The sequence below is a fragment of the Sus scrofa genome, chromosome 17 (genome assembly GCF_054392235.1).
Source record: "Sus scrofa isolate SSC_HxYL_T2T_F1_AM1 chromosome 17, Sscrofa_HxYL_maternal_Yorkshire_Landrace_v2.0, whole genome shotgun sequence".
In the NCBI taxonomy this organism is placed as follows: domain Eukaryota; kingdom Metazoa; phylum Chordata; class Mammalia; order Artiodactyla; family Suidae; genus Sus; species Sus scrofa.
The window spans coordinates 48,509,609-48,526,072 of record NC_139399.1 but is presented as its reverse complement, the minus strand read 5'-3'; the positions used below and the strand labels follow the sequence as shown (position 1 = coordinate 48,526,072).

At 42.2% G+C, this 16,464-nt stretch overlaps 1 protein-coding gene across 6 annotated transcripts in view; it reads right to left on the bottom strand.

The window, feature by feature from the left end:
- Positions 1-16,464, bottom strand: part of CTNNBL1 (catenin beta like 1) — a 175,189-nt gene that overhangs the window by 105,842 nt on the left and 52,883 nt on the right. For all 6 annotated transcript variants that reach the window (XR_014831781.1, XR_014831784.1, XR_014831782.1 and 3 more), the window contains 2 exon segments: positions 9,562-9,659; positions 967-1,060 (listed from right to left, as the gene is read on the bottom strand). Coding sequence is in view for 2 of the 6 variants with exons in the window: in NM_001444303.1 (NP_001431232.1) it covers positions 967-1,060; positions 9,562-9,659 (192 nt within the window). In the remaining 4 variants the exon portion in view is untranslated.

The following is a 16,464-nucleotide window of genomic DNA, read 5'->3' as shown; positions in this document are numbered from 1 at the left end:
CAATTTTAAATAGGCTATTGGTTCAGCAACTTTGCACCAGGAAAGACTGGGGTGACGCAAGAAATAAGAGGAGGAAGGGAAATATTGCAGAGGAACCCACTTAAACGAACATATGATACAGTGGCAGCCAAGTTAACAGCAATATGTCAACTCACAGTTTTCATGGCAAAGTACACATAAGAAGGGAAAGAATCACTAACTCTTTTTCAAATAAAATGTCCTAAAAAGGTACAGGCACACCTCAGAGATATTATGGGTTCGATTTCAGAGCACTGCAATAAACAGCACAATAGAGTCATATGAATGTTTTGGTTTCCTAGTACATATAAAAGTTATATCTATATTATACTGTAGTCTATTAAGTGCACAATAGCATTATGTCTAAAAAAAATGTACATAACTTAATTTTAAAACACCGTATGACTAAATAATGCTAACCATCATCTGACAAGGCAGGGTTCAACCCTCAGTGTGTAAAAATGTAATACCTGCAAAGCACAATAAAGTATGATAAAATGAGGTACGCCTGTACTCAGTTGTTCAAGAGTGTGGAGTTCCACTGAAGGGAAATGGGAAGAAAAACCAAAAGAAGGGGGTTCAGAAGTTGTAAAATACACATTTTCCAAGGGGAAAAAAAAAAAAAAAAAAAAAAGATTTCATCCTGCGTAGAGTTCATCCTAACTTTCAGAGGCAAAGGCAAAGCCCTGCTCAAAGAAGTCAGCAGTTTTTTGTCCAGGAAGGTTACCTACTTAGAGGATTTCTACTTTTATTACCTGTAAGCCAAACCAAAGCAGCAGCTATATGAAATTTACACAAGGGTCTTCATTTCTGAAGAGGCAGTTTGGGAGCAGAAAAAGCGAAAACCTTCCTGCTGTTGACTCTATTATGAAGGAGGAAGGAAATGAGCACCAAACCCCAAAACAAACACAAAGAAACTCCGAGAATGCTGCCCACCCTTCTCCTTACCCAGAGTGTTGTGGACGCCATCTGCCTCTTCTTTCACAGACTCATCCAGGCGCTCGAGATTCTGCACGAGCAGCGCAACCACTTGCCCGTCCACCTTCAGCAACAGAGAAGCAAAAGGAGAAGGGGTTACATATCACAAAACTGTCCCCCAAATTCCTAGTCCCATACTCAATTCTTCACTGAGTGAACATAGTAAACAACCTGCCACTGTGGTTTACGATATGCCTTCCCATCCCAATAGCTCTTCCGGGTCGTGAAGGGACACCAAGGCAAGGAACGGCAGGCATCATCACCCCGAATTTTAGACCAAAGCTTAACTTTAGACAAGGTAAAGTTCAGGGTTACAAAGTTAGTGAGTCAGGTGCTAGCACTTGAACCTAGGCCTTCTGAAATCAAGTCCTGTGCTCTTTCTAATTCTAAGTGATTAAAACACCTGACCAAAATGCCATCTTAAGTCAGTCTTAAGTTCACTCAAGTCAAAAGCATACTTCCAGACCACAGCACCAAGAGATGGTCAGTTGGGAAGTTTCCTTGCCACAATTTTTACACTGACCTCAAAATGTAGGGCTAAACTCAAAACATTCCTAAGTTTCCATGCTAAACTTCTATGAAACTATTACTTTTTTTTTTTTTTTTTTTTTTTTTTGTCTTTTTGCCTTTTCTAGGACCGCTTCCGTGGCATATAGAGGTTCCCAGGCTAGGGGTCTAATCAGAGCTGTAGCCGCCAGCCACAGCCACAGCCACAGCAATGTGGGATCCAAGCCGTGTCTGCGAACTACACCACAGCTCACGGCAGCGCTGGGTCCCCAGCCCACTGAGCAAGGCCAGGGATCAAACCTGCAACCTCATGGTTCCTAGATGGATTCGTTAACCACTGAGCCACGATGGGAACTCCTGAAACTATTACTTTTGATGAACTTCTGACTCCTTCTTGAAAACAATATTAACATAATAAAATGCTTTATGTTTATATCACATAGACTGAATTAAAAAAGCAATCATATTTTTCTCTTATTTAATCTGATTCACATAACACTTATAAGAAACTTAAGTCATACAGATGACACTCGAGAAATTAATGACTTAGCCAAGACCACACAGCTACTAAGCAGTGGCATCAGAAGCAAAAACCAAAGTGAAATAATGCTTATGCCACCTCATGCCACCTTACAGAGACGGCCTTTAGGGAACTCTGAGGCACATCAAGGAAGACAACTAAGGGAGTTCTCATCATCGCGCAGTGGTTAACGAATCCAACTAGGAACCATGAGGTTGCGGGTTCGATCCCTGCCTTTGCTCAGTGGGTTAACGATCCGGTGTTGCCGTGAGCTGTGGTGTAGGTCGCACTCGGCTCGGATCCTGCGTTGCCCTGGCTCTGGCGTAGGCTGGCAGACCCAGATTAGACCCCTAGCCTGGGAACCTACATATGCCGTGGAAGCGGCCCAAGAAATAGCAAAAAGACAAAAAAAAAAAAAAAAAAAAAAAGGAAGATAACTAAGGAAACATCTAAAAATCCAGAAGCTATTATCTACCTGGTAATAAACGTTTAAGTCATAGCCAATAAGTAAACCCTCACTGGAAGGTAAGATCTGCTGTATGCTTGTGGTATATCCTTTCTCTCACTGCCTCAGTTTCTTCGCTTAGGAAATGGGAATAAGCTGTAAAGATTAAATGAAATTATGTGACATGCCCTACCCTGAGTATGGCTCAAAAATTATGTACAGAGGTTGAATCTAATCCTTTATTTCTTCTGATACCTGATTATTCACTGTTCTTATCTCCCACAGGCTAAGAAAAACTCAAATGCTTTGAAGGCAGGCATTGCACCCTTATTCATCTTGGCATATTTTCAAAGTCAAGTGTAATACTACATATAGCAGACATTCAGTAAATTTGCTAAATTTAAATAAACTGATAAAATACTTTTGTGTACAGTAATCCTATATATGTGTGTGTTCATATGTGTCTATATATATACACATACATGTCTATACACATATGTATATATATAGACACATACACATATGTGTGTGTGCATCTCCATTTACTCTCATGTAATCCTTACAGCTTTTACAAGTGAGAAAACAAAGGTCCAGAGAGGTTAATTAGCCTGGTCAAAGTCACAGAGCTTGTGATAGAAGTGACAACTCCAAGACTATTTTTTATCATACCCTGTCACTTCAATGGGGGGAAAAGGGGGGGGGGAAGGAGAGAGAAGGAAATGATCTCATTCGACTCATGATTCTGGAACACTTGTGTACAAGGCACTCTACAGACACAATTCAAACTGAGCCTGAGGATGGAACAATGGCGAGCGAGAGAGAGAGAGAGAGAGAGAGACTGTGAAATAAAGCCTCTTTGCTCTTTCTGGGGGGACCTAAGGGAAGCATCTGGATGGGGAAAAAGCTGAAATTAATTCGTAAAACCTGAATCACAAATGAATTTGATTCTTCTAGGCTCTCCTTTATGCCTGGTGTGAGGGGCAGTGAAAGACATTAGCTGCATATTTGAGGGGCTACTGATACCAGAATTGAGAGCTCCTGTAAATATAAGAAAGAGCTATTTCCCTCTCTTACATCAAGGAGATAGACAATCTTGCTCTCAAATCTCACAGCCAGCAAAAAAAAAAGCTTCACCAAAGAAATCCACTGCAATGTTTTCCCTAATTAATTGGACAATTTGGGTATGTGAGAGAAAACAGAAAAACATCTGGGGGAGAAACATGAGCCATGGCACAGTTTGTTTTTCCCTAAATCACCCTGATTGACTTATAATCTCCCGGAATCCTAAAGCAGCAGACACTGCAACTCCGCTGGGTATCACACTGCTTTGTCAGTTCTGCAAACTGCTTCACCAGTTTCAACTGCTTACTGCTGCATTATCTGCATTATTTCCACCCCCTCCTTCCTTGATTCTTAGTTATGTTACCCGTGTCTGCTGTCTGGGAAAAGTAGTGGAGACAGTGGCAGTAAGCAAAGCATTCAACTCCCAGAACTGAATGATTACGGGTAAAGGGTATCTGGCTGGAGGAAATCTTTTTTCTTGCTACAAAAATCTAACTTCTAACAGACAGCCTTTTTAAGCTTGCAAAGTGTGAAACTTTATGTTTAGCTGGGTTAAATGCAATTTTATCTGACTGCAGGAGGGTCAAAGCAGTCAAAATAGATTTAGCTGAGCGGACCCCTGGAAAAATATTTATGTTATGCATAGCTCTGGATATCATCTAGTGAGAAGCACAAATCAGCATTCTGTCCCTCTACACCCCTGGGTCTAGCACCTTCACGCCTATTTTTTTGGACCTGTGACCAAGTCTGAAACTAAAAACAAAATCCTGCTTAGGGATTAAAGCACCAGCTAGAGCAACCCTAGCCTTGGAAATCATGACTGTCTAAAGCCTGACGTTTTCTGATAAGTCACTGGTTATTTCCGCTTGTTAGCAGGTCTCCCAAACAATATTCCACCAGGTCCTACTGAAATTAAGTTCAAGGGCATGATCAGTCACACTTTTCCACTTGACCAGAGAGGGTAGATACAAGGAAAGAAGAGGAAATAAGAAAGGGACAGATGAGGAGAGATGAGAGGGTTTGAAGGATCCTTTTTTTGTCTTGTACAATCTGTCAATAAGCTTTCTCAAGAGTCGAGTTTTTCTACCTGCTATAGTTCTGGAGATTTCACATTTAAAAAACAATAACCTCCCTCTTTACACACTGAATCCTGACCAAGCAAGTTCTGAAAACACACATGGTGATAGGGTGCAACTTAACCTAATATAGTTTAGCTTCCACTCTTGTCCCTCTAGTCCAACATCTACACAGCTCCCAAGAGTGGTCTTTTTAAAATGTTAGGTCAGACTATGCTACTACTCCCTTGCTTATGATCCTCCAGTCGTGCCGTTCACAATTCCACCTGCACTTACTACAAGGCCTACAAAGCCCAGTGTGGTCTGGCCTCGACCAGCACGTGCTCTCTCCCCTCAGCCCTGCTGCGCTCTGATGGTACCAGCCTTTTTTCTGTTCCTCGGGTATGTCAAGATCACTCCTTGCCCTCGGTCATTTCTGAATGGCTGGTTTCTTCTTGTCATCCAGAACTCAGGCCTGTCCTGACTACGAGTCCAATGAGACTCTGCAGTTGCTCTACAGGACATCACGCTATGCTCTCCATAAACAGAGGTGCAGTTTTCTTGTTTGCTTACTTCCTGTTTCTCCCTACACTAGAACATGAGCTCCACAAAAACAGACTTTGCCAGTCTTGCTCACTGCTAGAGGCCCAGTTCCAGAATCCAGAACATAGGAAGCATACAATAAACATTTAGTGAATGAATGACCAAATGAATTTTACTTGGGAACAAATACAGAAGAAGGTGAGGATGTTAATAGAAACGAGAGGGGATAAAAGGGACAGGATCCAGAAACATACATAAGTACCCTTAGAGCAACTGAAAACCTGCCTGCCTGAGCCTCGCCTGAGTAGCACAGATGCACTGCCCACCAGCCCAAGCCAAACCAACATGGGGCTTCAAAGTTTCACATCTAGGTAGGGCTAACTGAGAGCAAGAATGGGTTTAGGGCAGTCTCCTGGCTCTCCACATCACAGCCACTTCTGCGAAACTTTTTTATAGCAAATGGTGGCTCCCAGCCACACTGCCACCTCCTCTGGCTGAGACGCCTCCACGTCCCCCACATGGAAGCCTCCCTCCAGAGGTCATGTCCAATGCCTGGGGATCTGCAGCCCTGCCTGGTTCTTCCTCATCAGAAGGGATGGCTCCCTCCTCACTTCCACAGACGCTCGCATCTATCACAGTTGTTCTTAATACTCTGCCTTGCATTTGCATTATCGTCATTACTTATTTCATTCTTTTTTTTTATACAAACATCTATCCTCCCATGTCTCATGTAGGCCCACACCCTTCAAATGCTTGAGTATTTGTTCAAAACCCTTTTTTTTTTTAATATTTGTTGAAATGGGAAAAAAAAATGTTGAACTCAAACATTCAGAAATATTTCACTGAGTGGCATGTGATACACATCATTTTAACTTGACATTTATTAAGTATTTAGTAGTCCCAGACATTAACACCTTTATGAAGATAATGGCCAACATTTATTGGGGGTTTACTCTGTGTGAGACACTATTCTAAAGACCAAGTAGCTCATCTATTCCTCACTTCAGCTCTGTGCAACAGGCTCTACTTTATCTCCATTTTACAGAAGAAGGAAATGAGTCCAGAGAGGTTAGGTAACTTTCCCAAGGACACACAGCTGGTAAGCGACAAAGCCATGACTTTGGCCACTCCACTGATGGGGCTCACATCTCAGGAAAGACAAACTTATAAACAGCTATCTTTAAGCCCACGCGGCAGGCGCCAAGACATAGAAAGTGGTAAGGGAACACAAATTCTGCTGAGGTGATGTGTATGAAAAAACTCAAGAGAGCTAAGGTTTAAGTGAGGCTTTAAAGGATGAGTAGGAGTACTCCAGAGAGCCCGGGGAAGCAAAGCTGAAAGCAGACGTGAGCAAAGATATGCAACTGCCAAGCACATGGCAAGTTTGGGGACTAGTGAGCAGGGAAGTGACTGTAATCTAACAACGCTTCTCAGGAGTCCCAAGTCTTCCTCAGAGAGGCATGTGGAGAACTGTCATCACAGCACATGTCCTTGTGTTTCCACTCTTCAGAAAAGAACTCATTCTCCAGGCTACCAAAACAACTTGTTACAAAGCACAAATATTCACCTTTTGCATAAGCAATAGCAGTGGATGTGAACCCAGTTCTAAACCCCAAAGATCCCTGAGAATACCAGGACAGCACTCTCTCCACACAAATGTGCTATTCTATTGCTTAGGACTTCCAACTGGGAAAAAGACCAAGGCAATAACTGCAAACTGCACATCGCAATAAATTCTGTTACATGCCCTCTAGCCTCTGCTCACGCAATTCCAAGCCTCCAATATTGGCCCCAAATTAAAACTACGAAGACAACTCAACCCTTGTAATATCAGAATACTTATCAAACTTCTTCCTGAATGCAGCGCAAGGGTAGGAAAAAAACAGATGGAAGACCACCGATCGGCTCTGCTCTCTGATATTTACTGATGGCTTCGGACTGGCTGCAGACAAGCAAATAATATAGTGGAGTCTAGAAATGTTCAATTGTTTGTGATTCATACCAGCTCCAGCAGTAGAAAGCTGTAAGAGTCAAAATCTTAAAATAATAAAAAAAGAAACTAAACTAAACAAACAGAAACCCCTGTATAGCAGCTACCTAATGGCTCCCCAGGCTGAAGAGGAACTGTTTCTTTCCAAACAAACAATAAAATCTGCAAGACCCAGCTTTTGTTGGTGGGCTTGGCAACACAGAAAACACAAAGGGGGTTTCTGTGTGAATTGCTGTCTCTGGGTTCGTTTTACAGGCAACAGACAGGCTAGCTGTTCCTCTCTCGTCTCCTCTATTCACACAGGCAAAGCATGATAATTAAAATCAGCCCAGGGACCAGGCAGGAAGGCTCATTCAGGGCCACTGTAATTAACCTCTGGAAGGTAAGACTACACAAATGACACTGTGGGGACACAGGGAAGGAGCAAGTGCCAGAGCCTTCCTTCAGATGCTCCTCCAAGCAAAAGGACACCGAGCATCATCTCTTTCTTTCTGCACAGTGGCTCAAAGGGAAAATAAAGGTCCCGAAGTCTGCAAAAGTAGTGGTCTGCTCTAAGAAGGAGCTTGAAAGAAAAATGGCCATAGAGGGAGTTCCCGTCGTGGCGCAGTGGTTAACGAATCCGACAAGGAATCATGAGGTTGCGGGTTCGGTCCCTGAACTTGCTCAGTGGGTTAACGATCCGGCGTTGCGGTGAGCTGTGGTGCAGGTTGCAGACGCGGCTCGGATCCTGCGTTGCTGTAGCTCTGGCGTTGGCCGGTGGCTACAGCTCCGACTGGACCCCTAGCCTGGGAACCTCCATATGCCGCGGGAGCGGCCCAAGAAATAGCAAAAAGACAAAAAAAAAAAAGAAAAATGGCCATAGAAATTTTCATCATACTCAGTCACAAATGGCCCTGCCAGACTCCAGCCTCGCTCTTTTCACATCCATGGGCTCTCAACCCATTCATTCACACCAAATGCCAGCTGCGAGCATAGCACATGGGAACCTTGAGAGAGGGGGTGAGAAGAGGGTGGGCAGGGTAGCACTGGGGTCTCAGAATCATGTAGGGCCCTAGCGCCAGTCATTCTGAGTTAGCAGATCTTGAATGGGGACAGAAAGTAGCCGAAAGAGCAACCCCAGGTGCTTCTAATACAAGTGGCTGCTTCCATCTTTGATGAACTCTGCAAACTGCATCAAAACCAGTACTTGCTAACATTCTTAACCAGAGAGAAAAGACCAGACAGCAGAGGATACAAGAAAGGAAGGAATATCGACAGAAACTTGAGGGAGATAGCATGGTGAGTGGACAGAGCTCCACAGGCGGTATCAGAACTAGAGGCGGGACCAGACTCACTCCGGCCACTGGCCAGCTGTGGGGCCTTGGAGCCCTCTCCTGTGACGGAAACTGCTGGGGGAAGTCAGGACTGCAAGAGCTCTGCTCAGCTGTGACAGGGACCAGCTCAGCGATGCAGGGGAAGGCTTCACTTCCGCAACTGGGTCCCCTCATGTGTAAAGTGAGTTGATGAGACTGCATCAGCTCACCTCACGTGTAAATCCCTTTTGATTGGCTGCTGCCTGGAATGACAGCTAGGAAGATTCCGAGGCTTTGCCTAGGCGCCACAAAAAGGAACAGAGAAATGGACTGACCCTGTCTTCTACAGCAGGGGCTGCTACCCAGCCTGGATCAGCTAGGTTTGTTCTTGTCTTTGACATTTCCCAATTCCCTAGCACTAAAAGCAGTAATAATGACACCTGTCCTCACCAGCGCTTGGGATTATAAAGCCCCAAGGAAAAAAGAAACCCTTTCCTGAAAAACTCTTTGTAAAAAGGTCAGAAGCAACACACTGGGGGCAGGGGAGCAGGAACATGGAGTCAAAGAGAACACGGATTCAAATCCCAGCTGTGTGACCGTGGGCAGGTTGTTCTGCCTCTCTCCACCTCACTTCACAGCCATAACAGAACAGAACAGCAATAATGCCCTTCTGAGAGGATATGGTGAGGATTCAGTAACGTATAAGGAAGGAGAAAAGGCCTGCCTACAGCAGATATTTAATAAATGCTAGGACTCGGAGTTCCCACCGTGGCACAGTGGAAACGAATCCGACTAGTAACCATGAGGACGCGGGTTTGATCCCTGCCCTCACTCAGTGGGTCGGGGATGTGGCGTTGCCGTGAGCTGTGGTGCTGGCGGCTGTAGCTCTGATTCGACCCCTAGCCAGGGAATTTGCATGTGCCGTGGGTGCGGCTCTAAAAGCTAAATAAACAAATAAGTAAATGCTAGGACTCTACAACCCCTTCCCTAATACAGTCCCATGTCGCCTTTTACTTTCTTACTCTCCTCATTCAGTCCAGCCTTGCCACAGAGCGCTCCCTGAGCTAACCCCGTGTCACTCACAGAGATGATGCGGATGATGCCAACACCTCACACACACCGGCAAGACCCGAGGGGGATGTGAAACTTACCAGAGCATCAATGAGTACTTCCGCGCCCTCTTCGCTCTCATGGAGGGTGTCTATGTCTGTCAATTCCTGAAGCAGATCCACCACAGCTATGGACACATGTGAACGATGTTAAGGATTAACATGTACGTACCAAAACCCTACTGACGTTTTATTAAAATATTTGGTTCCCTTCCACTTCCTGGTCAATCACTTCATAGTTTACCTTTAACACACTCTAGTTTTATTCACATCTCTTCAACGAGGTTCTACTCACAGTGGGCGTTCAATAAATGGCGGTCATTGCTTCACTGCATCTCATTCCTTATGCTGCCTTCCTGGCAACTTATTCCATATGTTCCCATATGTTTTTTATAAATTTCAAAACTTCAAATAGATCCCCTGAGAGGTTGCTTTTCCACTGAAAAATAGACCAACACTCTCAATCTTACCTCATAATTTAAATTATTGGAACTCAGTATAGTCTTAACTACCTTACACAGTTCACCTTCAAAGATGGTGATGATTTCTGAGATGAGATGGCTGGTGTGCACCACAGAGTCTTCAGAAATAGGGCATCACAAAACAGGTTTCAAACACAGAGAAAAAGGATTTACACTGGACTGTGCTGGACTCCACCAACCTCCCTTCCCCTTAAATACCATGTAGCTTTGGACATAAAAAGAATGCAAAAAATGATGATGCAACACTAGGCAAAAAATAGAGAGAGAGGTACAAATAATAAAAAGAAAACATAAAGGAGAGAAAAAAAGGAGTGATGTTTAGAATTTGGAAGCCAGAACTAAACTAAGTTTCCCTCCACTTCCCTTGGAGACACACACACACACACACACATCTTGCTCTGTCAACCAGCATTTACTGAATGCCTATGCTAAATAATGCACTGTGATGGTGATAAAGGCAAATCCATCCATTCTGGGTCAAGTTTCCTCATCAGTAAAATGAGAAGTTAAGATAATCAAAGACATCTAAAAAATTATATACCCCAGGCACTTACCAACATATAACAAATGAGGAATACAGAAAACCTGAACTGCAGATGTCCTGAAAAAGGAACAGTCAAACTGAACTGGGAAATTAGGGATCATTTGCTAGAATATGATTGGTCAGAAAATAGACAACTAGAAAGTTGAGGGCAGGTAGGCTAGAAAGCAAAACATCAGGAAAATGGACAGAGACATTAGCATGTACAAAGGCATAAGAAGAGAAGAAAGAAGATTAGGGAGGAGAGGGGAGGAGAGAAGGGAGGGAAGAAAATTATAACTAGAACTATATGAAGAAAACAATATTGTGAAAAAAATCTAACAACTGTGTGCAGGAGGCACTGAAGTATTGCTGAGTGTTGGGGTTGGGGGTGGGCAGATGGGGGTGTGGGGAAAATCTAGCCCTAATGGAGGAAGACCTGTTTCAAAGCTACCACACACAAAAGAAACCCGAAGTGGTATGACAAGGGTCAGAATCAGGGAAGTTTCACTACAAACTGGGAAGAAAAAATAAGAAAGATACAGGATATATTAACAAGAACAATAGGACTTGCTGATTGCCAACGGATGTTCTGGGTATTTTATGAATGTCTTTTGCTAAAAGGAAAACTATTTCAAGGTTCATCTTATTTATCTATAACTGACCAGCTGACCATCATGAATAAGTAATTAAGCTTTTTGTGTCACAGTCTTTCCCACTTCAAAGTAATATTTATCCAAAACATGGGAGTGCCATGAAACTCAATGTGTATAGAGCTTAAAAGTTCTTTGGACAAAACTCCTTCATGCTTATAGAGTCTTTATTAATGAAGTAACCAGAAAGCTGTTAACACAAAAGGCCATGTATCATATTTGACATTTAGTAAACAAGATACATAAATTGAGTTAAAAAAAAAAAAAAAAAGCTACCAAACTAACCCCTAGAAAATCTGACCAGTAGGAATCAAACACTCTCTACTCGCCATCATAATGACCACCATTTCTAAAAAGTCATCATTACACCAAGTGCTGTGCTACTGAATTCTCACAAGAGCATTATAAGTGTGATCTCCATTTCCTGGATAAGAACGCTAAAGCTCAGAGTGGTTAAGAGACTTACCTAAAGGTCACTGCAATAGTAAGGGAGAATGTTAGGCCCATTTGATTCCAAAAACGATACTTTTGTCACCACTCTTCATATTAATGCACGGGGACTATAGAACAGGTTTAAATATGGCTAAATTCTAGCTATCGACCCTTCTGTAATCACAGAGAAGAGGACTGCCTTTTATTTCCATCATAAATTATTAAAGGCCCAGGAAAAAGAACAAAATGACAACTCTCCCTCATACTCCTTACCTAAGAAGCTCCCATAGTTATTCTCTTGAAAAGTTCTTGCCTATGAGATGTAAAAATCTTCTTTATCCACATGCTTATTTAATATGCATAAATATGACCACATTTCATCCATCCACTCATCCATCATCCATCCACGGTACAGTTAGATGTCTACAGGACAAGGATGTGACTTGGGCATGCGGTAAGGACTATCATTATATCCCTTGGATAACAGCATGCACCACTAACTATTAACTAGTATGCAATGACTATTAATTAAACAATAGCCTCAAGAGACAGGTGGAATACATGTGAAAGAATAATAGATGAAGAGTTAAAGCAAACTTGAGGACAGAAGTTTACCTTTCCTTCCTATCTTAGTGAACTGAGCAATCTCCAAATTATTACCAGTTACGTAATCTTGCTCAAGCCCCTTTATTTCCTTATAGCTAAGTTTCCTCATCCGTAAAAAGGTAGCAATGTCTCTGCCCAACCTGTCTCACTGAGTGAGATATATCTCATTTATATAAGGAATAAATGAGGTCATGTACGTCAAAGAGTAAGTCAGTCAAAGTTCTGAGAAAAGAAGAAAGCACTATAATAAAGATTGTTGTTAGTCAAGTCTTCTCACAGAATGGCCAAGACCCTCACTGTTGCCTTCATTTTTTTCTAAAGCCTCTAAAATCTAAAATTTAAGCTAACAATAACAAGATCTGCTCTTTCTGGGTCACAACGGGTTGGAAGATCCGATTTTACATTTCAGCTATGCCACAGACATTCAGATTGATCAAGTCCTTTTTCAGCCTCCGAGGTCTTATGGGACAGGGATATTTTTCTTTGATTACTCTTATACCATGCTCACATATGGGTCACATTAAATCTGGGAACTTTAAAAAAAAAAAAAAAAAAAAAAAAAGGAGTTCCTGTCGTGGCGCAGTGGTTAACGAATCCGACTAGGAACCATGAGGTTTCGGGTTCGGTCCCTGCCCTTGCTCAGTGGGTTAACGATCCGGCATTGCTGTGAGCTGTGGTGTAGGTTGCAGACGCGGCTCGGATCCCGCGTTGCTGTGCCTCTGGCGTAGGCCGGTGGCTACAGCTCCAATTCAACCCCTAGCCTGGGAACCTCCATATGCCGCGGGAGTGACCCAAGAAATAGCAACAACAACAAAAAGACAAAAAGACAAAAGACAAAAAAAAAAAAAAGAAAGAAAAGAAAATTTTATAATGGTGGTGGTTTTATATAGGAATAGAATAAACATCTTTTACCAAGAAAAGTCATTTCATGTAATGATCTCTTTGCTATCTCTTTGCCTACATTCCTCCCTCAGTTGAGAAATCAAACAAGAAATCAGTTACCAGCTACCAGGTCTGGTAAACAAAACAACTCATCAATCCCATCGCTAACTGATTTTACATAAATTCCCAACTTTCACCAAATAGCATCTCAGCAAGGCAGTAATGAGTCCATAATTGTAATCATCAACTCCCAGGTAATGTAATCTGACTCAGAAGATAGAGGTCATCTGAAGGCCAGGAAGAGGAATAGGAAGCGAAACTAAAGATAGACAGATGAACTCACAATCTTGATGAGAAAATTCAGCATGGTCTGCCACCCATCCAGCATTTCTTCCCAAGAAGACTCTGGGCATGGGTGATAGGTTTTTCCACTGTAGTTACGATTTCATTTCACAAGGTAAAAGGCTCTCCCATCCAAGTGTAATAGGAAAACAGAGAGCCTGTCTCTCTGAGAATTACTAAAACACAGTTTTTGATAGCCTATTTTGTCATGTAGGGTAGAAAGGCCAGCCCACTCACTCTCTCTGTACCTGTCCACTTCTGGGGCAATAAGCTAGTACAATAAGAGTTGAAGTAGAAAAGACCAGTTGGGCACAAAATGGTCCATAACACAATGGCTTTGGGGAAAAAAAGAGAGAGAGAGAGAGAGAAATGTTTACTTTTATTTTTTGGTTCTAGATATTTGGTTTTTGGCCTGATCTCACATAGAGTCCTGGGACAGAAATAGAGCATTAATTTATTAACTCCAATGAGATATGTCCATAAGGAACAATTTTTTTTTTTTTTTTTTTTTTTTTTTTTTTTTTTTTAAGGGCTGCACCCATGGCATATTGAAGTTCCCAGGCTAGGGGTTGACTCGTAGCTGAGGCTGCTGGCCTGCCCCCCAGCCACGGAAACAGCAGATCCAAGCTGTGTCTGCAATCTACACTACAGCTCATGGCAATGCCAGATCCTTAACCCACTGAGCGGGGCCAGGGATCTAACCGGCATCCTCATGGATACTGGTCAGTTTAGTTACCACTGAGCCAAAACGGCAACTCCAGTTATTATTTTTTTTAAAAGATAAAGAGGAACAAAATGTATTAAGTAGATGGCTTTTTTAAAAAAGTCATTTCAATGAGGCTTCTTTAAGAAAAATGATGGGTCTAGATTCAGAGTATATAACTGATTTAATGAAACAAATTCGGGGTTTTTACAAAGCTTTTTTTTTCTTTTATTCCTACACTAGACGGTCATTAGATATAGTTCAATTAAAGCAGATGAACTTCTAAACACAGGCAAAATGATTTTTTTCCTTTTAAAACAGTTGGCATAGAACTATCTAGAATGAACTTAGACTCTTAATTTTATCCCAATCCCAAATCAAAAGACTAATGAGGGAAAAAATGTACTCATTCAACCTGTATTAAGTATCTACTAAATGTGAGTGGGCAATATTGTGCCACAAGGGAAATGTCCAAAGCAGGCCACAACCACCCTAAACGTCTAAAGATATGAAATTCAGCTAAAACTCAGTAGTAAGATCAAAAGTTACATTAAGAGGTCATTTTCCTAGATTGCTATTTTGGCACTTTTTACCTAATCTGACTTAGTTCAGAGCACACTTAAACAGCTCAAAAAAAAAAAAAAAAAAGGTGGCTGATCAATACAGATTATCAGAGAAGTTAGACTACTAGAGGAAAAGAAGTAAATTCTTTTCAGTGTAATTTTGAGTTTAGAAATATCAAGATGAGAATCGCTCTTAGCAAAACAACAACTTGAGATAGACAAGTCTCGTTAGTGCTTGCAGGAAAGCACTGGAGCAATAGCCGAGTCTCTCCCAGTCCAATTAGAAGAAAGCCCTTAGGAGGCTCAAATCCTATTCCTATTCTTGCTCATCAACACTGGGTCTCAAATGCAAGGCACCCCTGACTACCGTACACACCCTCTGGGATAACACGGTGTGTCACAGTCAGTTTGCTCCACATTAGCATTCTCGGACCCCAAACTGTTCCAGTCCAATTGATCTCTGCTTGACCCAAAAAACACCGAAACTGTCTGCTCTTTATTTTCCACTTCCATGGTAATTCTTCACACAATCAAACAGGATAATTCTGCAAGTCTTCCTGTCTTTATAGAGTCTGAGAAACCTAAGCAGTAATTTAGAAAAGAGTAGTGCTAACAACCACTCCCTAAAACTATTCCAGACAAAACAGAGCTGTCCCATTGGCACCCGATGACTAACAAACCTCTCCCTTCCTGCATCTTAGTATGCAGCCCACTGTACTGACGCCTTAAGTTAATAGTACGAGACCTCATTTTTCTGAATCACATATGGGTGGAGAGAAAGCAGACTTTGAAAAGCTTTGGTTTAGATTACTCAATATTTTTTATTAAAGAATAGGGCACTTAGCTGGGAAGCAGTAGTCATAATTTTAAAAATAAATAAATAAAGTCAAGGACCCAATATACTTTTAAGCTTATAGTAGCTACACAAGCACATCAGCTTCCAGCATGTGAGGAATGGCCATTTCCACTGCCAAGGCAGAGACTGTGAAAATAAACTTGAAATGCACACTAATCTCCACATCTATCAAAAGCTCACCCATCTCCAATGCCCAATTCCCTAATCACTGCCAAGCCAGAGATGACCTACGTTTTCTCAGAACTCCAATGGCACCTCCTGAGCATAACACTCCAAGGGCACTAACCACAGTAGTGTGAGTGTTTTTGCTATTAACTGGAGTTATTCTTTCTTGTTTCCTAACAGTACCTAACAGGGCTTATCACACAAAGGAGTAACCCAATAAATGCCATGATCTGCCACAAGGACGTTAGAAAGGATCCTACTGACTCATCACTCAAATCAAGAACACAGCAAATGACACACAAAATGAGCTCTTTATGAATTTCCTGCTGTGGTGATTTTTTTTTTTTCTTTTTTTGGTGACAGCAGAAGGGGTGATCAACCACCATCTGGGGTTCTAGCTTCCCCTTGTTTTATTCCCCCTTGTTCCTTTAGGCAAACTGAGTAAATCTGGCTTAAACTGGGCCACAGAACTGACGGCAATACCTTAAGAAAATATCTTTAAATGTACCTTTGATTTGATTTTTCTGTAGAAACACTCCAAAAGGTTCACAAGAAAAGGGCTCTAAACATGTTTGAATGATTTACTTTAAAGGGAAAATTGTGTTACAAAGCAGTATTTCTAAAATGCGGCAGCTGTTGGAGCCCACCTTGTTTTGTGTTCCCTCCTCGTGCATTCAGAGCGACTCTTCGACACTGCGTGAGGGGTGTGCCCCTCCCTCTCTGCCCCTCACCCCCAGAGGT